The 25,115-nt window shown below is 40.0% G+C and overlaps 1 protein-coding gene across 1 annotated transcript in view; it reads right to left on the reverse strand.

The window, feature by feature from the left end:
- Positions 1-25,115, reverse strand: part of TAMM41 (TAM41 mitochondrial translocator assembly and maintenance homolog) — a 243,100-nt gene that overhangs the window by 113,398 nt on the left and 104,587 nt on the right. The window contains exon 8 of the mRNA XM_080671747.1: positions 23,824-23,900. Coding sequence (XP_080527873.1) covers positions 23,824-23,900 — 77 coding nt within the window. The remainder of the gene's footprint in view (positions 1-23,823; positions 23,901-25,115) is intronic.

The following is a 25,115-nucleotide window of genomic DNA, read 5'->3' on the forward strand; positions in this document are numbered from 1 at the left end:
TGGTAAGGGGTTAATATCCAAAATATGTAAGGAATTCACATAACTAACTCAATAGCAAAAAAGAAAAGAAATACTCTGATCAAAAAATGGGCAAAGAACCTTCATAGGCATTTTCTTTCTTTTTTTAAATATATTTTTATTGATTTCAGAGAGGAAGGGAGAGGGAGAGAGAGATAGAAACATCAATGATGAGAGGGAATCACTGATCAGCTGCCTCCTGCACACCCCCTACTTGGGATCAAGCCCACATCCAGGGCATGTGCCCTTGACCAGAATCAAACCCGGGACCCTTCAGTCCACAGGCAGATGCTTTATCCACTGAGCCAAACCAGCTAGGATTTCATAGGCATTTTTCCAAAAAAAACATACTAATGTTCGACAAGTGTATGAAAAAGTGCTCAACAGCACTAACCATCAGAGAAATGCAAATCAAAACGAGATATCACCTCACATCTATTAAAATGGTTATTAGCAAAAAGAAAAATAAGTGTTGGCAAGGATGTTGTGCACTGTTGGTAGGAATGTAAACTGGTACAGCAACTATGGAAAACAGTATAGAGTTTCCTCAAAAGATTAAAAGTAGAACTGCCAATATATGATCTAGCAATCCCACATCTAGGTGTATATACAAAGAAAATGAAAACAGTATATCAAAGAGAAATTTGTAATTCCATGCTCATTGCACATTATTCAGAATAGCCAAGATATGGAAACAACCTATGTATCTGTCAACAGATGAATGGGTGGGGAAAAAAATGATGGGTATAGAGCAGTGGTCGGCAAACTCATTAGTCAACAGAGCCAAATATCAACAGTACAACGATTGAAATTTCTTTTGAGAGCCTAATTTTTTAAACTTAAAACTTCTTCTAATGCCACTTCTTCAAAATCGACTCGCCCAGGCCGTGGTATTTTGTGGAAGAGCCACACTCAAGGGGCCAAAGAGCCGCATGTGGCTCGCGAGCCGCAGTTTGCCGACCATGGGAAATGGGGAGATGTTGGTGCAAGGACACAAACTTTCAGTTAGTAGATGAGTAAGTTCTGGGGATCTAACGTATAGCATGGAGACTATAGTTAATAATATTGTATTATATACTTGAAATTTGCTAAGAGGATAGATCTGAAGTGGTCTCTAGGCAAAAAAAAAAAGATGTGAGATAATGGATGTTAATTTGACTGTGGTTATTGTTTAACAATGTACATATATATCAAAACATCATGCTGTACACTTCAAGTATATATAATTATTTGTAAATCATACCCCAATAAAGCAGGTTGAAAAAAAGAAAATACATCATATAATAAATAGGTGAGAAAATGAGACATTTCAAAAGGATCAGAGAAAAATATCCCAAGGATGAAATTAGGATATTTCATCCAGGATTGGACATTCTAAGTAACTGGGAATAGAAGTGTGTCCAAGGAGAGAAAGTTATATGGATGCAGATTTCCACTTACTAATAACTATTCTAACTCCTCAAAGTGCTTAACAATTGACAGTACAATGAAGTAAGGGCACCTCAGCATTAGAGGGAATATTTAACAAAAGGATAATCAAGGTCCTATCCATCCTGGCAATTCTAGATTTGCACCGAAGTCCTCAGGGAAGTAGAGGTTCCCTAGAAAGAAGACTGAGAAGGAGACAGTGTGCAGGAAGTGTGTAGGGGAGTGTTCTCTGGGTCATCCCTGTCACAGGGAAGGAGACAGGAGCAGAGGGAGAAGTTCGTTTGTGATGGCGTTGTAACAGGGCCTCAGCTTACCCCTTCAGAATCAGGGCAAGAGGGTTGGCTAGACCTTTATGCCCCTTCATCCGCCAGTCACTGAATGCCAGTCACTGGATGCAGACTGCACCCAGGAAGGAATGTGACCCTGGACGACCAGACTCCCTTCAGCTGAGGGCTAACAGATGAGAACCACCGGCCGGCACATGACCAGCAGCAGGCGGGAGCTGGGAGGTGCAGCATCCACTATAAAACCTTGCATAGAGGTGGTGGTTACACATCACGAATGTACTAAATGCCACTGAATTGTTCACTTTAAAATGGTTAATTTTATGTTACATGAATTTCACCTCTGTAAGAAATAACTACAATCGATGTCCCACAAGGGAATCTCTTACACATAAATAAACTGTATCATTATTCAAACTGTTAAAACACATTCCACAAAATGTTTGTGTGTCAATTATTTCAATAGGATATAATACACATCAAATGTCAAAACCAGCCTTTGGCACTTCACACCATTCTGTTGTAAAATATTCAGTAGCTCACTGGCCTCACTAGGAAACAGCACAGCACTTAACTATTATTACATTTACAAATAAATCTAATTAGAAAAACAACCCTACTTTCATTCTTAATACTGAAAGATCCCATCCCATTCTCCACAGCCAGTTTAGAAGGTTGAGAATCCTCACACACAGCATTATAATTGTGTAAAGTTTGAAGTTCAACAATAGCCAAGATTAACCAATAATATTCAAATGTTTTTTTTAAATCTGTCCCTCCCCTTCCACAATGTAAACAATTAATTTACTCACCCACAGAAAACATGTTAAGTGTACATGCAGTATTCAACCTCAACTGATTATCTTCTTTTTGATAAGCTTTCACCATGCTAGTCCCTCATGCTATTAATATTAACACTAGAACATTAACACCCAGGCGAGTAGCTCAGTTGGTTCGAGTGCCGTCCTAATACGCCAAGGTTGCAGGTTTGATCCCTGATCAGAGCACATTCAATGAATGCATAAATAAATGGAACAACAAATCGATGTTTCTCTCTCTCTAAAATTAATAAATTTTTTAATTGAAAAAGACATTAGGACATTAACTTATTTATAAAATTGTCTGTGCCACATATATGACATGTAAATATCAAATCATGAGATTTCCATAAATCTCAACTAAAATTCAAGTTCAATACCATGAAAAATAATTAAATCCATAGAAAAAAAAAACTTGACACTCTCTCTAAATATGCATACTTGAAGGACAATTATCAATCCCTTTATATTTTAATTCTATACTCTTGAAAGATATAGGGTACCCCAAAAAATGTATAAACACACTTTAAATAATTATAAAGACAGTGTTTATTAAAATACATTTGATTTTCCAAATCGAGCTATCAGCTGTTAAAGTATACATTTTTTGGACACCCTGTAGATCTCGTCCTCTATAATCAGAACAGCTAGATTTTCAGCAAGTCTCTAGAATAATTTACTGCCTGTGGATAAAATGCTGCTAATGGAACCCACTGAGTTATGATACAAATATTAATAAGGCTTTCATTTTAAAATTTATATTTACACTACAGAGAAAAAAATTGAGGTGTGGACATAGGCAAACAGAGCCTGCCCTCAAAGTGAATTATCTATCTCTTTGGTGACCAGAATGACCCATTTTTTAGAAAATAATAGCTTACAATTTAATACAAAAACATTAAGAAAAGATGCTGTACTCATGTAAAGTAGCTTCTTGTAATTTATCTCCGAAATTCTTCTAAAGCTCAGACAGAAGGAAAATAATGGAGAAAAGTGGACCTGAAGTGCCACAGTCAAAACAAAATTGCTAAGCCCTAGCTGGTTTGGCTCAGTGGATAGAGCGTTGGCCTGCGGACTGAGGGGTCCCCGGTTCGATTCCGGTCAAGGGCACATGCCTGAGTTGCAGGCTTGATCCCCAGTGGGGGTTATGCAGGAGGCAGCCGATCAATGATTCTCTCTCATCACTGATGTTTCTATCTCTCTCTCCCTCTCCCTTCCTCTCTAAAATCAATAAAAATATATATTTTTTAAAATTGCTAAGTTCAGCAACATTTAGAAAAGCCAAATTAAGATCAATGGAACAATAAAATAATTGGGTGTTGTTCTGAGCCATTAATGTGTGTGCAGCAGTAATTGAAAACTAATATAATTGCTTATTAAAGTCTATCTGTGACTAGATATTAAATAAGAGTTATGTCTTATGCATTTTAATGTGTTTGATTCAAAGCTTAGGCTCTGTGCAAACCTGGCCCTCAACAATACCTTTTGAATGAAGGACATCTTGTAAACCTCCTCACTGCTTTCACTAGATGAGGAATTATATTAGAGCCACTTGAGATCGAATTTCTTTAGTCGGGCTCTTTGTCACAACACCCAGGAGCTACAGACCCTCACATTTATTTTATTGTTCACTGATCTTAATTTGGCTTCTCTAAATGTTCCTGAAATACAAAAACATCTATAAGGTTGTTTCTTTAAAGGATGACCTTTTTTCTAATAACAACAAATAAACTGAAGTATCCCTAATTAAACTAAAGTGTTCAATGCCTACTATATATATTTTTATACTGTCAGATCTCGTAAGTTAAAATACATAATTTTATATTCTTAATTGCTACAAAATCAGTGTTCTTTATGGGTTTCCTGTTTGTTTTTGAGGGGAAGAGGGTCATGTCATTCCCCTATCCAGTGGTCGGCAAACTGCGGCTCGCGAGCCACATGCGGCTCTTTGGCCCCTTGAGTATGGCTTTTCCACAAAATACCACATGCGGGCGCGCACGTACGGTGCAATTGAAACTTCGTGGCTTATGCACAGAAGTCGGTTTTCGGCTCTCAAAAGAAATTTCAATCGTTGTACAGTTGATATTTGGCTCTGTTACTAATGAGTTTGCCGACCACTGCCCTATATAGAATCCACTCATGGCTCTTTGTTGTCTCCTGAATCAACCAGCATTTCCCTCCCACTAGAACTCACAGTATGCCCCGACATCTCTGCCATAACCTCCTGTTACTCCCCACTCTAATGTCCATTTTCCTCCAGCCAACAAGACAATCATTTCCCAGGAACACCATGCACCACGCCTGTCTCCACATCTAGGTTCTTGTTCCCGCCGTTGGGAACACAGCATCGCCCTCCATGCCCACTCTTCATTTCTATTTCTGCCTTCTCCTTGAACCTCTCTCCTCGCTCTCTCTCCACCAGATGGTCCCTTTCTCCTTGGAATCTTCAAAGTTCCTTGGAGAGGTCTCACGGTGATCAACACTCCCTGTGCATCATGGTTATTTCTATAATTGTCTCCTTACACTTGAAGACTATGAGCTTGTGAGCTTGCAGAACCTAACCCATTGCTCAAACTACACGGGCAATACACATCTGTTCATTTGAACTGACTCTAGCAGTATTTGAGGTCCCCTTTGGTGATGGGGTGTCTGGTCATAAACATTATAGGCCCATCACAATTGATTCTGAAAACCTATATATAAATTCTTTAACCAATCCAATGCTTATTTTGGTCCACAGTATGAAGTAAGAAACCTTCATAACTTAACTTTCTTCCAAATATTTGTCAACTGTCTTAGCTTTTTTTTTTTTAGCAATTCATTCTTTCTCCAGGAATTTAAAATTTTTCTCTTTACTAGTATGCTATATTAAATTTGTGTGTGTGTGTGTGTTTCTGAACTTTATTTTGTTTTAATTACTCTAACTTGGAGTTTTTCAAACCCATTAGTGGTTCCTACAATCAGCTTAATGGATCATAACCACCACTGTTGTTTTCTTTTAATGAAGTAGAACAGAATAAAAAATAGCAGAGCACTTCTGATAAAGTATTACCCCGTGAAACTTGCTTCATATACATGTGTATGTATACTTGGTTAAACCGTAAAATGCTTTTGTTACTATGAATCATAGTTTTTTAAAGTTTAAGAAATACTGCTATAGTTATCCCTATGCTAATTACTCCATTTTAACTACTTCATAGTAATAAAATCTATAGTGTTTTAATGTCTGATATAGCAAGGTCCTTTGTTCCCCACCCTTTATTTTTCAAAATTTCTGAACTTTAAAAACAGTTTATTAACTGAAAAACTGTTTTGATATTCTAATTAGGATTACATTGAATCTAGATTAATTTAAATGTAACTGGCACTTTTATTTGACTGAATCTTCCTACTCAGAAATATGGTTTTTATTTCCTTTTATTCAGATCATCTGTCATTAAATAGTTTCATAATTTATTCATATATATCTTATGTTTGGTTAGATATTTTCCTAAATGTTATACCTACAGTCAAGATGTACCAGTAAATGAGATTTTAAAAAAATATATTTTTATTGATTTCAGAGAGGAAGGAAAAGGGAGAGACAGATAGAAACATCAATGATGAGAATCATTGATTGCTGCCTCCTCCATGCCCCTCTGGGGATCAAGCCCACAACCTAGGCATGTGCCCTGACCGGGAATCAAACCGTGACCTTCATAGGTCGACGCACAACCACTGAGCTACACTGGCAGGGCTAAATTAGATATTTTTTAGAGATGATTTCTAATTGCAAGTGAAAAGGGTTAATACCAATTTTAAAAATGGTATTCTTATAATCAGCCACATTATTTAAATCTGTTATTAGTTCTAGTAGCTTCCCCTATGCCCATTTATTAAGATTTTCTGGTAGACTACAAACATCTGAAAATTATAATTTTGCATATCTCCTTTCAGTTTTTATATCTTGTTAAAAATTCACTAGCCTACGAGAAACCAAGATGGCGGCATAGGTAAACACCTGAAATTGCTGCCTCACACAACCACTTCAAAACTACAACTAAAAGACAAAACGGACATCATCCAGAACCACAGGAAGGCTGGCTGAGTGGAAATTCTACAACTAGAAGGAAAGAGAAAAGCACACTGAGACTCAGAGGAGCTACGGAAGTAAAGTGCAGAGGTACGGAAGCGCGCACGGAAAGGGCTGGCAACTGAGGGCATGGTTGTCTTTTTCCATCGGGAGAGAGACACAAGCTCCCGACTGCTCTGAACTCCAGTTCCGGGCAAGAGTCTAGGGACCCACACTCATACGGTGAGAAACTGGACTGTCTGGCATCGGGCAGAAATCGAGGGCACCTTTCTCTCAGAGGTGCATGCAGTGATTACTGTGGGACACTGAGACCAGAGGGCCTCTTAGGGCAGGGCTGAAGATCAGCCATAGCTGTTTGCCCCACCCTGTTGATTCCCTGAGACCCCACCCCACCCAAGCTGTACGCAGAGGCTTTTGCATATAAATGGTCTGGCCCTTTGCAATCTAAACTTACCTAACAAACTGCAGCTGGGACAGAGAGACCCAGACCATCCAAAAGAAGGCCCAAGGCCCCACAGCAGCTTGCACTGCTTCACAGCTGGGCCTCATCTGGGCACCTCCAAAACCCAAACAAAGAAGAGGAATCTGCAGATCTCTCCATAGCTCCTCCTGGGTGGCCTCAGGCAGAGGCTAAATTAGCACCTCCTTAGAGGTGCTCTCTTGCTCTCTCTCTTCTTCTGGCACCCCCATAATTCGGATGTTGGTACACTTGAAGTTGTCCCAGAGACTCCTTACACTATCTTCATCCACTTTCACCTACCTGGTGAAAGAAACAGACTTACAAGTCCAGGAAGCACACAGAACCCCAAACAAAAGGAATCCAAAGAGGACCACACCAAGACACATCATAATTAAAATGCCAAGGGCAAAAGACAAAAGAGAATATTAAAAGCAGCAAGAGAAAAGCAGTTAGTTACTTACAAAGGAATACCCATACAATTGTCAGCTGATTTCTCAACAGAAACTATGCAGGCCAGACGGGAGTGGCAAGAAATATTCAAAGTGATGAATAGCAAGAACCTACAACTAAGATTACTCTACCCATCAAAGCTATAATTCAGAATTAAAGGTCAGATAAAGAGCTTCACAGATAAGAAAAAGCTAAAGGAGTTCATCACTGCCAAACCAGTATTATATGAAATGCTGAAAGGTATTCTTTAAGAAGAGGAAGAAGAATAAAAAGGTAAAGATAAAAATTATGAACAACAAATACATATCTATCAACAAGTGAATCTAAAAATCAAGTGAATAAAAAATCTGAGAAACAGTATAAACTGGTGAATACAATAGAATCAGGGGCATAGAAAGGGAGTGGACTGACAATTCTCGGGGGGGAAGGGTTTTGGGGGGTGCGGGAAGAGACTGGACAAAAATCATACACCTATGGATGAGGACAGTGGGGGGGGGGGGTAAGGGCAGAGGGTGGGGTGGGAACCAGGTGGAGGGGAGCTATGGGGGGGGGAAAGAGGAACAACTGTAATAATCTGAACAATAACCATTTTTTTTTTTTTTAATTCACTAGCCTAGAACCTCAGGTACAATGCTATTTGAGTTGTCTTGCTCCTGACTTAAACTGTTTCACCATTAAACATATTCATCATAGGTTCCTAGCAGATAATTTTTATCAATTTTAGAAAGTTTCTTTTAATTCCTATCATGCTAAGAGTTTTTATCATGAATAGATGCTGAATTTCATAAAATACTTTTGGCCTTCTGTCATGAATATTATATGGATTTTTCTTCTTTTAATCTATTAAAGGCATATAAATAATTTATTACATAGCGTTCCTATTATTGAACCATCCTTGCATCCTTGTGATGCAAACGACTTACTTGGACACGTGATATGTTACTCTTTTAATACACTACCAGACTGATTTTTTAAATATTTAACGTGGGGTTTTCATGTCTATGTTATAAGTGAACTGGTTTATAATATATACATACAATGCATGCTTTCCTTATCCAATTTTAGTATCATGGTGATATTACCCTTACAGAAGGAATTAGAAAATTGCTATATGTATTAGGATAGTCAAAGAAATTTGGTCTTTGAAGATTTGGAAGTTCACCTATAAAATCATCTGGGCCTCACATCTCTGACTGCCTGTTCAATTTTTCCTATGATTATTGACCAACTCGGGTTTTCTACCTCTTCATGAATCAAATAAAATCATCCACCTCACCAATCTTTTAGATTTTTTGTTACATGATGCATATATTTGTCTATTATTCTCATCTATATTCTTAATAAAGTCCCTTTCTTCATTTCTAATGTCCCATAAATTGCATATTTTCTTTTTTCCCCTTAATCAACTTTACCAACGGTTTGTGTACTTTGTCTTTTTTAAAAAAAGAACAACAGTTTTCGGTTTTACTGCTTAGGTTTACTGGTTATTTTCATTTTCATTTACAATAGTTCCCCCTTACCTGTGGTTTCCCTTGCCATTGTTTCAGTTACCCATGATAAATAGTAAATGGAAAATTCCAGAAATAAACAATCCTAAATTCAAAATTGCACACCATTCTTAGCAGCATAATAAAATCTCACTTTGTTCCGCTTGGGACATAAATCATATGTTCAGCATATCCACACTAGATATACGACCCACCCTGAGTAGCCATCTTGATTATAAGATCTACTGTCTCAGTATCACAATGCTTGTGTTCAAGTAACTCTTATTTTATTTAATAATGGCCCCAAAGCTATAGACATAACTTTTATTATAGTATATTGTCATAATTACTGTATTTTATTAGCAGTTGTTAACCTCTTACTGTGTCTAATTTATAAATTAAATTTTATCAGTGATTATGTATGTGTAGGAAAAACATACATATTTATGGGTCAGTACTATCTTTGGTTCCAAGTGTTCACTGGGGGGTCTCAGAACTTATCCCCTGTGGATAAGGGGAAGGTCTACTGTATAATCAATTTTTGCTTTCTACTTTGGGTTTGTTGTCATTATTATTTTGGTTGTTCATTTGGCTCTTTCATTAGTATTTTCTATTTTTCCAATAAAAGAATCTTCTTCTCAATACTTCTTTGCCATATCCCACAAAAACTTCTATCTGATGAAGTTGATCTGTATTACTCCTAATTCCCCAGTGTATGTACAAAACTTTGTTGCCTTTCTTTCAGATCACTCAGTTTATCATATCCATTTTATTCTCAAGCCAACTTCGTTAATCTTTTAAGTTCAACGATCATATTTTAAACTTCTAAGCAGTTTGTTGTTTAATTGATCTTTTTCTCATAGCAGGTTACTTTTACTTAATACTAGAGGCCCAGTGCACAAAATTAGTGCACTGGTACAGTCCCTAGCAGCTGCCAGCTGGGGCCTCCCTTCCTTTCCCTGGCCGGTCCCGCCCCTGGTCGAACTCCCAGACAACTCCCAGTCGAGGGGACAATTTGCATACTACACTTTTATTATATAGGATATTCACTCTCACAAATCTCTTAGATCAGTTAACATGTTTTTAGCTTCTACATTCCCCAAACTCTGATTACTCTGGGTCTTTTCTTTCATCCTGTTTTCCTCAATGGTCTGATGATCCTCTGATCTTCATTCATATTTAAGAATAAAAGACTGGGTCAATAACTAAGGGCAACTAATGCATGCTTCCTCTCTCTAGTATTAGGACTCTCTTTAAGAAGAGCCAAATACAGCTATATGTAATGTTATAGAAGGTGTCCAGTGATGGGCTTTGCTTAAGGGCATGTGTGGGGAGCAAGCGGGGATGTAGGTTGGAAGAAAAGTACACAAACATAAAGTCTTTCCTCTGTGCCGTGGTCGGCAAACTGCGGCTCGCGAGCCACATGCAGCTCTTTGGCCCCTTGAGTGTGGCTCTTCCACAAAATACCACGGCCTGGGCGAGTCTATTTTGAAGTGGCGTTAGAAGAAGTTTAAAAAATTTGGCTCTCAAAAGAAATTTCAATCGTTGTACTGTTGATATTTGGCTCTGTTGACTAATGAGTTTACCGACCACTGCGTCCAGTGCAAGCATGTCAAACTCAAAGGCTAACACGGATCAAATAAACAAGGCACGCGGCCCATGGGCCACGAGTTTGACATGCTTGCTCTAACGGCAAAGAACTGTAGTAGAAATTGCCTGCTGCTTTCTCTCCCAGAACATTTTCGGTTGGCGGTGCCCATAGTGATCTTGAACTCCTCTCCGTTGCTCTCTCAGATCCCTAAACCCACATGAGGAATGTTTCCAAGGCAGATGTTCACTCTCTTGAAAGCACAGACCTGAGTTCTTTGCCAGAGGGGGTCATTGTTATAAATGGAATACTTTAATTTCCTGAATGTTGCTCCAGGGCCCCTTCCTGTTGGTAGTTGTTAGTCTCTGTAAGCTCTGCTTTTAATTTTGTTTTCCTTTGCACCTGTGTTTTGGGTTATGCTTTTTTCTTTTTATTTTTGTTTTCATTTTGTCAATTTAATCCCATCTGTTTTCAGTTTCCCAGAAATTCCTCCTAACTTTTGGTCTACTGAAAACAGGCACCTTTTCTAGTATTCCAGCAGGATTACAATTTTTTTAAATGTCTATATTGGGTTATTTTAAAGGATTTTTGGTAGGAGGAAAGCTATAAGCACTTGTTCGGACTTTCATTTTGCTCCAAAAATACAGTTTGTCCCTCTGAATTCTAAGTGCAATATTCCTTTGTAATTTAAACTATTTCATTCTAAGTACCCGCACTTTGCCTAAGAAAATGAAGATTCGTTCTTCTCACCCCTTGCGTACTGATGAACAAAACAGATTTCTCTCTGGTCTAGCTCATTAAAAAAGTGACTAAAGGCCAGTTAAGTTCAGTTCCATGAAAAAAAGTGGCATGTAATCAATGTTTTTCAGAGGGAGAGAAAGCACAGTTCTAGAGAAAGAAATGCTAATTTCCCCAGATTTCATTTTATTTACAAGGAATCAAAAGTGGTATCCGCCCAGCTGACATGGCTCAGTGGTTGAGCATCAGCCTATGAACCAGGAGGTCACAGTTCGATTCCCGGTCAGGGCATATGCCCGGGTTGCAGGCTCAATCCCCAGTATGGGATGTGCAGGAGGCAGCCGATCAATATTCTCTCTCATCATTATTTCTATCTCTCTCTCCTTCTCCCTTCCTATCTGAAATCAATAAAAATATATTTTTTTAAAAAGTGTGGTAGCCAATAAAAAGACAGTTACAATAAATCTGAAGCCACTAAGGATGTAACAGTCTGATTTTTCAAACTACATTCAATTTCTCTAAAAGTGTAAACCCCAAATGTTTGCTTATACCCACATCAAATGCCAAGTCAACAAGTTCTTCATGAGCATGTAACATAAATCTTTAAGAAAGCAAAAAAAAAAAAAAAGAAAAGAAAGATGATAAAGATGTGGTCTTTGTGTTTTAACAAAAAATCTAAATGGGAAGAAAAAACACATATATACAGATTAATTCCCACATTAAGAAAATGGTAGGTATGCACTAGCCTGTTTGGCTCAACGGATAGAGTATCAGCCTGAGGACTGAAAGGTCCCGGTTCGGTTCCAGCCAAGGGCACATACCTGGGTTGCAGGCTCCATCCCCAGTGTGGGGTGTGCAGGAGGCAGCCAATCAATGGCTCTCTCTCATCATTGATGTTTCTATCTCTCCCTCTCCCTTCCTCTCTGAAATAAATAAAAATATATTTTTAAAAAATATAATGATAGGTATTCGGAGATGGTTTAATGCTAAATATCACCTTTTTCAGCTCTTAAAGAATTGCTGTAGTAATTCACAGCTACAATGGGGGAGAGAAGCTGACATAGGTTGCTTTAAAAAAATCTACTCTTATTTTCTTTTTATTTTATTACAAGGTTGCATTACAGAAATATTGAGGCTATACCAGAAAGCACATACTAGATAATACTTACAGCTCAAATCTTGGCAAGGGAACTTACACAGCTGTTTTGCTCACATGAAAATTTTAAAATCTAAAAATTTTACATGAAAATCCAGATTTCAATTTGTTTGATCAGAGTATTTGACAAATCCAGCCCCACATTCCCACGTAAAACCAGTCAGCTGGACCAGTGACATAGTACAGGCATGCCTTAAAGATACTGCCGTCTAATAGGGCAATTTATCTTTTTGCTGGTGGAGGGCCTTGCCTCCAATTTGTAAAAGATGTAACATCTGTGAAGCACTATAAAGTGAGGCACAAGAAAGCAAGGAATGCCTGTAAATTAAATGGTAACAACTGGCTTTGTCGGGAGGAAAAAAACAAAGAAGCCCTGATCCGTAGCTTTTGCCATCTTATGAATACTCTCACAGCGACTGATTTTAAGGTCCCAACATGAAGTCCAGAGTTGGGAAGGGACCCATAGGGTCAGCTCTCATGAGCCATCTCTGACACAACAGTGGCCATAGCTGGTGGTGGCAGCCCCTTGTAAAAGAGCAGAGACCTGCTCTCCAGGGTTCCCACTGCTCCCTACAGTCTCACACTTGACCGCTTCATGCACTTGTCACCAGTCTGCCCTACCCCCTTCACTCCCATGAACTCTTGGACATAATCAAAGTCGGTTGTAATCCTAGGTACACTATACTAAATTTGATCACATACAAAAACCAATGTGTATGTCTGCATGTACTGCATACTGATGAGCCAGATGGGTGGAGAAGACAGCACTTCACATGATTTTGAAGACACAGCCAACAAAGAATGGTTGCTTGTACTGGGGACATCTGGACATGAAACTAATTAATTAGGGCAGTGATTCTTAAGATGCAGAGAGAGCAAGAGAGAACTGAGAGAAACATGCTGGGAGGCAAAGGGGCCATCCTCAAAAATATGCATCACATAAAAAAAGGAAGAACTGCCAAAACCGGTTTGGCTCAGTGGATAAAGCGTCGGTCTGCGGACTGAAAGGTCCCAGGTTCGATTCCGGTCAAGGGCACGTAACTTGGTTACGGGCACATCCCCAGTAGGGGGTGTGCAAGAGGCAGCTGATCGATGTTTCTCTCTCATCGATGTTTCTAACTCTCTGTCCCTCTTCCTTCCTCTCTGTAGAAAATCAATAAAATATATTTTAAAAAAAAAGGAAGAACTTCATCCAAGGATTCTTGACTCAGATATATTGTATTTCAGAGAAGAAGGGAGAGGGAGAGGGAGAGGGAGAAAGAGATAGAAACATCAATGATGAGAGATAATCATTGATCAGCTGCCTCCTGCATGCCCCACAATGGGGATGAAGCCCACAACCCAGGCATGTGCCCTGACCGGGAATTGAACCGTGACCTCCTGGTTCATAGGTTTATGCTCGACAACTGAGCCACACCAGCCGGGCTTGACTCTGATATATTAAACTGAACTGCAAAGGACATTAAAATCGCCCATAGCATTTTTACGTGTATTAAAAGCAAGCATGGATTTCTAAAGATGGAGTAATATTCGTTTAAAGGAAACCTAATAAATCATCTTCAAGTGTCTAAAGAGCTATTTGGTGGAAATCTATTAGCATAACATCCATTATGCTAATTATAACAAGCCAATATTTTCACCAGTGGAAATCCATTGCTAACATTTATTATGCTAATTTGATCTGATATAAAACTATAAAAATAGCACAGACATTTGTAGTAGCTATCTCTGAGGGGTAACTTCCTGATTAAATGCCAGGTGCCTACCCTGGTAGGCAAACTTTAATTAAAGCAGCTGACCACACCTACAGAGTGTCTTAAATAAACGTATACTATCCCACCTTACGTTTTTTGAAGCTTTTTTTACTACTGAGAGATATTTTTACATAAAGGGAAATAACTGAAAACAAAGCATAATGTTAGTGACTCCAACCTTTAGAAAAAGTGCAGCAAATGCAGTCCTTATTTTGAAAATCAAAAGTAGGCTTGAAAACATGGAGTCAGAGAAGGTAACTCCTCAAGACTTTCTGATTTCCTACCCTGGTGGACTCTGCACTACCTAACAACAGCTAACACTCATTTATTAATTGCTATTCTGATGATCATAACATGTGATTGCACATGAGGGCACTGGGGGGTGGGGGGAAGGGACACCTCAACTTTTTTTTTAACATTTTAACCTTGAATTAGTCATTTAATTTCTTCAAGCTTAATTTTTTTCTGATACCCCCCCAATTCAGCCTGCCACAAAGATTCTTGTTATAACCACCAAATAAAATGTCTTGCAATCTATGAAGTATTATCAAGTGGAAAACAGTATTCCTTTAAATGTGTACATTATTTTTGTAGCAATAGCGGTAATTATACTAAGTCATTTTTGCTAGTGCTAAATAAATTATTCCTTAGAGATGAACCTTTCACTCCAGTGATATTTATTAATAAATATCCAGAGATATTTATTAATGGCTGATCATTTGCACCAAATGGTACATGCTTGGAATACAAAGCAATATGGAACAGAACCCTTGCCTTGAACAAGTCCAGGGTCTAATAAAGGTTCACAGAATCTTAGGTCATCAAGTCCAGCCACCACCTAATTTCCCTCCACAATGCCTCTGGACAGTGGTGCTCTAGTCCCTACTTAAACACTTTGGTAATGAGGGGTCGTTACTGTGTGAAGCAGCCCGACATGGGAACCAAGATCATCTCCTTAACTGAGATACTTACTGGAAACAAAAGCTCAATAAAAAAGGTCTGTGGCAGTGTGTGTGTGTGTGTGTGTGTGTGGCACGCACGCGCACCATCAACATACATGGGAAGCAGAGTCATGGCAGTTCCTGAATGTGGGCTCCTGCCCATCCTAAACTTTTGGCTGGTTAGAGATAGGTACTTAATGCTTTGAAAATGCTGTTTCACTGACTGGGAAACCTTTTCCAAATGAAAACCTTTTTCCTGACTTATTAGTGGAGGTAGTATATATACATTGTTTTGTGTGTTTTTTTGCATTTTAAATCAACAGTCAAGCCTTCAATGACCTCTATCTGAGAAGGCATATGCACAGTAGAGCAATTTAAGAGCATAGATTTCAGAGTCAGGATATCCTTAAGCACATTATTTGTAAACCTTAGTTTCCTTATCGATAAAGGGGGACTAATTATAATGCCTACTGAATAGGGCTATTGTGAGAACTAAGTGAGACAGCACACAATCCTTAAAGCCCAGAGACAGATAAATATTCAGGGATCTGTGAGAAATTTTTACTTGTATTATTTCAAAATAGAATCTTTTAAAAAATCTGACATAAGTGTATTCTGAATCACACACCTAGTATATAACCAAGCATTGGCACATGATTTTGATGACCGTGTTTGCATTTTTCTCCTGGTCTAGTGAGAAAAGGACAGAAACAAACCCATATGAAATGGAAGCATTTGTACTAAGAGAAAGCCAACTAACTTAAGTCACATAATCTGTACAATATAATATTTTATAGGAGTTCACAAGATAAAAGTGGTGGGGAAATTGTGTCAAAGGACCCTTGGCAGTACAGGCACGATGACATTAGAGAATCAATCGTGGCCCAGTGGCAGTGGGTGCTACACACTAGAGGAGCAGGGTGCAGTTGTAGCAGATCGTTATCTATTGTATCATAGTTTTATTGGCTGTATTAAACCATAAACTCATATTATGGTTATGAAGTTATAAAGGCACTAGAAGCATAAAGATTTTATGCTCAGTTTTATCTTTATATATATTCTAGAGGCCTGGTGCATGAAATTCGTGCACTGGGGGGGAGGTGTCCCTCAGCCCAGCTTGCACCCTCTCCAATCTGGGACCCCTCAGGGGATGTCCGACTGCCGGTTTAGGCCCAATCCCTGTGGTGGTATGCAAATTGACTGACACACCCTCGCACAAGATGGCCGGCAGGGGAGGGCAGTTGTAGGCGAACAGACCAGCAGAGGAGGACAGTTAGGGGCACCTGTGGGATCAGGCCTAAACTGGGATCAGGCCTAAACCGGCAGTCGGACATCCCTCTCACAATCTGAGACTGCTGGCTCCCAACCGCTCACCTGCCTGCCTGCCTGATTGCCCCTAACTGCTTCTGCCTGCCAGCCTGATCACCCCCTAACCACTCCCCTGCCAGCCTGATTGACTCCTAACTGCTCCCCTGCCAGCCCGATTGCCCCCAACTTCCCTCCCCTGCAGGCCTGGTCCCCCCCAACTGTCCTCCCTCCCCTGCAGGCCTGGTAGCCCCCAACTGCCCTCCCCTGATGGCCTGGTCACCCCTAACTGCCCTCCCCTGCTGGTCTGTTCGCCCACAACTGCCCTCCCCTGCCGGCCATCTTGTGCGAGGGTGTGACGGTAAATTTGCACACTACCTTTTTATTATATAGGGTAACATTTTAATGAATATAACCATATTGTGGTTACAAAAGAGAATATTCTCATTTGTAGGAAATACATATTTAAGTATTTAGGGTTAAAGAGGCATATCTCACATTTACTCTCAAATGTTTCAAGAAAAATACATCTGTGTGTCTGTATACAATAAGTCCTCACTTAACATCATAAATAGGTTCTACGACTTTAAGTGAAAAAATGCTTAACAAAACCAATTTTACACAGGCTAATTGATATAAACAAGAGTTAAGTTCCTAGGCATTTATCTCATCAACATTATAACAAAATGATGTTGAACAAAACAAAATTATTCGAGGACCTGCTTTGTGTGTGTGTGTGTGTGTGTGTGTGTGTGTGTACACAGAGAGAGAATATGATAAAGGAAATGAGACATAAGCAACTGGTGAATCTGGTTAAAGGACATATGATAGCCAAAGAATTACAGCACCTCAAAGAAGGATCGACCCTCCTTCTTAAAAAGACAGATCATCCAGAACCCCTCTAGGAATACTATTAAACCGGTGGCTCTCATCTGGGATTTATCACCTGGGAAGGTATCGTCAGAATGCTTACAAATATCCCTTCCTCCTCTCTTTGAGAATCACTGCTACCTGAGTGGTTGTCATGGTGGAAATGCATGGTACCCTTCTCAGCCATCTAGGATATGAGGGATTAAAACACAAATGCAGTAACCAAAGCCATCAAATTAGTCTACAAAGGATCATATTGGTGTCCTCTCAATCGGCATCTACCAGCAGTCCCGATGGAACCCTGGTGTCAGCTAGGAGCACTCTTTAGGGAACAAGAGGGAGCTACACAGGTTCAACCAAAGGGGAGTGACCATTTTCTGGAGCACTTACTCTAGAAATCAGGAACAATATAGGCTTAGAATAGAGAGGAACTGCCTCTAATGGAGTAGTCATGTATGCTGACGATTGCTGTGTCCAGTCCACGAGTGCTCTTGAAAGAGAACAATATAATAATGTCATTCCTGTCTAGTCACCCGTAATTCCATCATGTCTAATACTCTGGCTCACTGGCCCACGTGTCAGTCAAAACTTTCCAGTACATAAAGGGAGGAGCCAGAAATAAGTTTATCCAACAAAGGAGATGAAACCAAATCATGTTTTTCAACTGCAGGTCTGAAATCATAGTAGATCCTAAATATCAATTTAATGAGTCATGACCCAACTTTTATTTGAATAAAGTGGAATGCAAGAACAAAACAGGTAATTCAAACTACACTGTGCAAAGTCAGGGTAAGTATTGTTTCATGAAGCCTTTGTATCAGTGATGTCACCAAGTACAAGGGTCACAATGTAAATGCTTTTTTATTCTGTGCCATGGTCAAAAATGTTTGAAAGCCACTATATCAGCTGCCAAGAGTAAAGGCAAGAGAGTAAAGAGGAGAGGAGAGGAAGAAAGAGTAAAAAAGCAGGCCCAGCTCAAAGGAAAGTGCTGGTTAAATCACCGTAACCTGGGCACCAAGCAACTGCTTTACTTTATGCAGAGGCTGGCAAAGTCATCGTGGTCGTGGATGAAAGAAATCAATCTGAGGAAACAGTATGTGAGTGCAACTGATCATTATTTACAATTAATAGGCTAGGACAGTGGTCGGCAAACTCATTAGTCAACAGAATGGCAAACTGCGGCTCGCGAGCCTCGTGTGGCTCGCGAGCCGCGGTTTGCCAACCACTGGGCTAGGACATGAAAATACTCCACACATCTGGGCATCAGTCCCCATGAACATAAAAGCCTGCACTCCTAGGAATGCTTTACTCGGAAGGAATATGGTTATTTATGCTTCATCAATTAGCCAGCTTTGAAACATCTTCACCAAATGAGAAGGAAGCGAATTTCTGGAACAGATGCAGTAACAGCACCTGCAAAAGCCGCCTTCTCATCCTGTCCCCTCCACATCCCTCACACGCACTTTATCGAGCTTTTTCTGATCGTATGCATCCTCATTAGACCAGATCAAAAGTACTATCCCCTCCATCAAAATCCTCAATATCAAGCGGGAAAAAGTCCAAAGGTGTCTGTAATAATTATGAACATATAGGCAACATTTTTTTAAAATATATATTTTTTTATTGATTTCAGAGAGGAAGAGAGAGGAAGAGACAGACAGAAACATCAATGATGAGAGAGCCTCATTGATCAGCTGCTTCCTGCACGCCCCCTACTGGGGATCGAGTCTGCAACCCAAGCATGTGCCCTTGACTGGAATCGAACCTGCGACCCTTCAGTCCACAGGCCAATGCTCTATCCACTGAGCCAAACCAGCTAGGGCTAGGCAACATTTTTAAGAGACTTTCCTTCCCATTGTGCTCTCTCTTAAAATTATTCTAATCTAAGAGTGCAAGTCAGCAGATCCAAGAAGGATCTTATACCCAGAAGATACAAGAACAAAATCTGCACACACACCAAAAAAAAAAACATTCTGTCAACATCACAATAAAATGAAGGATCATGCTAAAGATGCACAAGGTGTAGTTTTAAACATCAAAGCATAAGCGTCCTGTCCACAAATTCTGTCCAATTTTGACTACTAAAAACTAGAGTTGGAAAAAAGGGCTGGGGTCTTCCAGCATTAATGATCACTGAGAGATTCCTCAAGCACAAGGAAAACTGGCAGCCTCACACTGTATTTTCATTAAGTACCTTCCAGGATTACCCTGGGTGCTGATTAAATCAATGTCTCATGAGCAGTGGAATGATTATTTTAAGTAAATTTATTCCTTCTAGGCCATCCAGATAAGTGACTATTGTGTTACTACAAAACCACCATTTCACTATTGACTTTAGGTCTACAGTGTACTATTGAGATATGTCTTTTATTCTCTACTAGTAGACATAATGAAGCCTTAAGGCTATCAGGTATTATATACTTGAGTCTTATTAGGTACTGTTCTCTTCAAAATGCTAAAACAATAACATCTTCAAAAATGCCTAAGTTTTCAGTTCTCCATGAGCAAAAGAAAAAAAGAGTCATTTAGGTCACCTACATGAGTTGGGAAGCTGATCTCAAATAGTAGAACATTTTTCTGTTTGGAATCAGACACCCAAATCAGATTACATATACAAGACTGTTTTTTAAAGTGTTGAGGAGAATGTTAAGTGTAAGAGCAATTTATAACAAAAGCTAAAAGAGACTTAATCTACTGTAGAGAAAGCTCAATCAGGCTGAACAAGCCCAAATAGGTCTTACAAAATGTACCCGAAAGACTAAACTTAAAGCTCAACTTTGCCTATAAATTACATGAGTTTTTCAAATACTTAATTACTAGTAATAGAAAATACAATGAATACCTGGTTTTAAAGCTCTGCGCTCTTACGAGTGCTGCATACAGCCTCATAGTAAAAGTTTAAAATGTTTCTCAAAAATGTTGCCTACATGTTAATGAGTACAGACATCTTGGAACATTTTTCTTCTTCTTTAGATGTAAAAAATTATTCCAAAAAGCTGAAACCATTGAAAGGGGTTCCAGGATTATGCCAAGCCACTTCTAAACCAATTTGGAATCACTGGAGTCCAAAGAAGAATATTCCAGAATAAAGTCCACTCCATGGTCAGTCTAGCCCAGCCTTGGGCAAACTACGGCCCGCGGGCCGGATCCGGCTGTTCTATCCGATTCTCTTGCTCTCCCCTCTGCTCCTTTACTTTGAATTTATATTAGTTCACATAAACACTCCATCCATGCTTTTGTTCTGGCCCTCCGGTCCAGTTTAAGAACCCATTGTGGCCCTCAAGTCAAAAAGTTTGCCCACCCCTGGTCTAGCCTATTATATGTATACTAGAGGCCCAGTGCACGGATTCATGCACCGGTGGGGTCCCTCAGCCTGGCCTGAGCCCTCTTGCAATCTAGGACCTCTCGGGGAATCTCAGATAGCCGGTTTTGGCCCGATTCCCGCAGGCCCGATCCAGACAGGAGGGAGCCCGATCCTGTGCATTCAGCATCTGTTCCTGGTGGTCAGTTCATGTCATAGTGACCAGTCGACCCGTCATTCAGGCATATATATATATATGTGTGTGTGTGTGTGTGTGTGTGTGTGTGTGTGTGTGTGTGTGTGTATATATATAGAGACTAGAGGCCCGGTGCACAAAATTCGTGCACTTGGGGGTATCCCCTCTCACAGCCCAGGACCCCTCGGGGGATGTCCGCCTGCCGGCTTGTGGCTGGATGGCCTCTGCTGCTGCACAGCCTGCTGCTTGAGCTTCAGCAGCTGCTGCACATGCATGAGCTGGGCCACCATGGTCTGTCCTGTGAACACTATTGAGTGGGTGAGTCAAGCACGGAGGCAGGCTCACCTGAGTCCCTGTACTTCCCTGAGTCACTGAGTTGTTCAGACCAACTGCCTTCTACAGGGATTGGGCCTAAGCCGGTAGTCGGACATCCCTCTTGCAGTCCGGGACTCCTCGGGGGATGTTCGACTGCCTAAACCAGCAGTCAGATATCCCCTGAAGGATGTAGCAGTGCTGAGTGGCACTCCCCCTGTGGGAGTGCACTGACCACCAGGGGGCAGCTCCTGCATTCAGCATCTGCCCCCTGGTGGTCAGTGCGCATCATAGTGACCGGTTGTTCCGGTCGTTCTGCAGTAACGGTTGCTTAGGCTTTTTATATATATAGATAGTTGTCCCTAGCACCCACAGGGGATTGGTTCCAGGACCCCTGTGGATCCCCAAATTTGAGGATGTTCAATTTCCTTATGTAAAATGGAATATTATTTGCATATAACCTCCACACATCCTCCCATATACTTTAAATATCTCTAGATTACTGAATGCTATCTAAACAGTAATTATACTGCATTGCTTAGAAACTAATGACAAAGAAAAAAAAAATCTGTGTATACTCAGTAGAGACTCAACCATCGTAAGCCTAACTACAAGGTAACATTTCCTCCAACTATTTGCCATCCATGGCGGTTGTATCTGCAGATGAAGAACCCACAGATGCAGAGAGCCAACTATATATCCTTACTCAACAAATCACTAATGGCTGTGTTCAACACAGGAGGAAAGTAAGAATTCTTCTCTCTCCTGGCAGGCAGTATCTTCTGTTTCTATGCAAACAGCTCTCCCAAACTGCGGGCTCCAAGGAGACCTTGCGTCTACGTCACGAAGTATATTCAGTCTCCCGCTTCTATACACATTTTACAGCCATAGGAGTCTATGCCCAGTAAGTCCTTAAGCTCCATGAAGGCAGGGACTGCCCTTGTCCATCATTATACGCCCCTTACACATAATCATTCAATTGCTGCTCACTGAGCTGAACACTACCCAGGCCTCCAACCGGAACAGAGTAATCCTGAAGCTGGGCTCAAGGAGAGAACCTGAGAAGGTAACAGAAAAAGACAAGAAACATACTCTCTACACTAAAGGTACAAAGGGCCACCCTGAGGTCATTCCTTCTATTTTTCATTTGTATAAACAGTATTTTCTTTTAATAATCCTAACGAAACATGGGCATTATAAAACTGAAACTCAAAATACTATCTTCTGTAAAAACCTCCAAATTATCTATAGTAGTGTTTAACAAAGTTTGTAACTAGCTATTCAAGTCAGTAACATTTATTGCAATCTTAGAGGCATAAAGGAGTTTTTGTTGTTTAGATAAAAGCCTACAACCTGAGCTGCCTCTCCCTAGCACAGTGTGCTTGGGAATGATAGCATCCCAGAGCTTCAATTTTCTTAGGAAGGAATAATTATACCATTGGGTAGTTATATCCTCCCAACAATCAAAACGAAATAAATATAAATTACATAAGAGGTTAGGAAAAAAAAACCAAGAAACACCTTAATGGTTATCTCATCCAATCACTAGTCTAAAGATAATCTTGAATGGTGGTGGGGTGGGGGGGAGATGCAGACACACAGATAATAGAGTGAGACTAGAGTATTAGAGTAAGTCCTATTAGAGAGCAACAAGGTACCAAGAGGGAAGAGGGCAAGGCAATCCCCAGCCCTTAGGAGTTGAGAGCTAAGGTAAGCACTATCTACACAACAGCCCATTTAATCCTCACAAATACTTTGCAAGTAGGTATTATTTCATGTGACTAATGAGGAAACGGAGGCTTAGGAAAATAAAAATCTTAACAGCTATTAAAAAGGCAGACCCTACATTTTTAAGGACATTTACTTCCAGCTGCCAACTCGTTAACAACTAAACTGGAAAGTAGCTCATCTTTCAGATCTCAGAATGCAAAAATGTTCAATCTTATGTATTTTTTATTTGTTTTATTTTTAATGCTTAGGAAAAGAATACTCAACCCTGTTCCCACATAAAACAGTTATTCTTGCAAATATTGTTCAGCAAGCAATTTTAACTTTAAGCAGAACATTTAAAAATAAATATACCTTAGGATGAGCAGGAAAATCACTTTGACACATTGTGGAATAATCTTCCAATGTCAACGTTCATTCTCCTTTTGCCCCTCCCCCACCACATTAAGAACGTTTTCCCCCCAAATATTTGCTCTCTCTCAGCTATGGGAAAGGAATGTTCACAACTGTTTTTCATTAGGATATGTGCTGCACACTTCCAATGACAGGGATGATCTTGGAGGGTTTTTTTCCCATCTCTAGTTCTCTGATGGTCAATTTGTCTATCAACCAACACATATTTATCTAAACCTGACACATAGGGAGTGTCTTCCCATTCTAGCCCCACTGGAGGAAGCTGGGAAGGAAAGGACTTTCTGGAGTGAACTGCTCAGGCCCTAGCATCCAAAGATAACATTTAAAAGACATGTTCTGGCACTTGAAAATAAAATTAAAAATACCAAGCTGTTATCTCTAAGGAAAACAACCAAAATTAACAGCATATAGCCACAAAGCCAAGTAAAGAAACATGTAAGTCTATGACAGGGCAGGGGACAGGGGGCACAGTAAAAAGCACATAACACAGATGCCTCACTTACGTTTTTCATCATCAGCATGCACCAGAGATGCTGCCCTTGACAAAACATCCAACGGTGTCTCCATTCCTGGTTGGAGCCTAAGAGGAAAGCAAAAGAGAGAAATACAAGAATTTAAACAGAATTTGAAAGACACTTTTAGAATTCTGGTCATTCACAACTGGCATGATTCCCCCATAAAATGCAAATCACTCTCCTGAAGATAAAATTCTTCCCATTCTGGGAAGACAATGCATGGACTAGGTTCAGGAGCACAAGAGAAAAGGGTTAAATTCCATTCAGTCTCCTGAGCTAAACCTTGCCAATTCCAGGAAGCAGCTTGTGTCAGAACTAAAAGAAGGGAGATTGTGAATATTCATGCCCATGTTAATTGTACTCATAAATGTTTATGTGTGTGCATAGCATGCCTGTACAGACATACCCAGTAAAAACTGAATTTTCGGAACAAAGGCAGCTCTATGAACATAGCATTACTACCAGTCTGAGATTTTTGTTGTTGTGGTGGTGGTGGTGGTGGTGGTGGTGGTTGCTGGTTTACTAGTTTTAACAAAAATTACTAGGATTGAACCTCCTTTAACTGAGACTCTGCATGACCATGTAGCTTAATGTATGCAGTGTACTCATCACAAGTTGTATGTGGATTCCATCGGTGAGTCAAATAGCATTTTAAGTCCAATAGGAACCTTTATTTTAAAATGCCATGTTTTGGCCCTGGCCTAGATTGCAGGTTCAATCCCTGGCCTCAGTTGGGGTGCATGTGGGAGGCAACCAATTGATGTGTGTCTCTTTCACATCAATGTTTCTTTCTCTTTCTTTCTCTCTCTCTCTCAGATTTAAAAAATAAAATAAAATAAAATCGCGTATTGTAGTGTATGTACTCTCACCACCACCTATCACCAATTTATCTAGCACCATATTTCTAAAAAATACCTAACTACATCCCGTTAAAGATGCTCAGCGTTTAGTCAGCATTCTTCAGCATTTATTGAGTACCTACTATGTATGTGCAGTTACAATGTAGCGAACCAGCTTTTCTTTATAATATTTACTAGTGACCTGGTGCACGAAATTCGTGCACATTAAAAGGGGATTAATTAGAGGAAATAATTTACTACTGCTATTTGCCCTTTCTCTATATAGAAGTGTCAGAGATGAAAGAAAATTAGTAAAATGTATATGAAAACCTTCCTCCTGTCAGAGTCTGGGGCTCACCACGGGACCCAGAGTCAAGTCCCTGCCCACCCACATGCACCTCAAAATCACGTGAGACCCAGACCCAGCCAGCTCCCCCTCAT

The sequence above is a fragment of the Plecotus auritus genome, assembly GCF_963455305.1.
Source record: "Plecotus auritus genome assembly, chromosome: 6".
Taxonomy (NCBI): Eukaryota; Metazoa; Chordata; class Mammalia; order Chiroptera; family Vespertilionidae; genus Plecotus; species Plecotus auritus.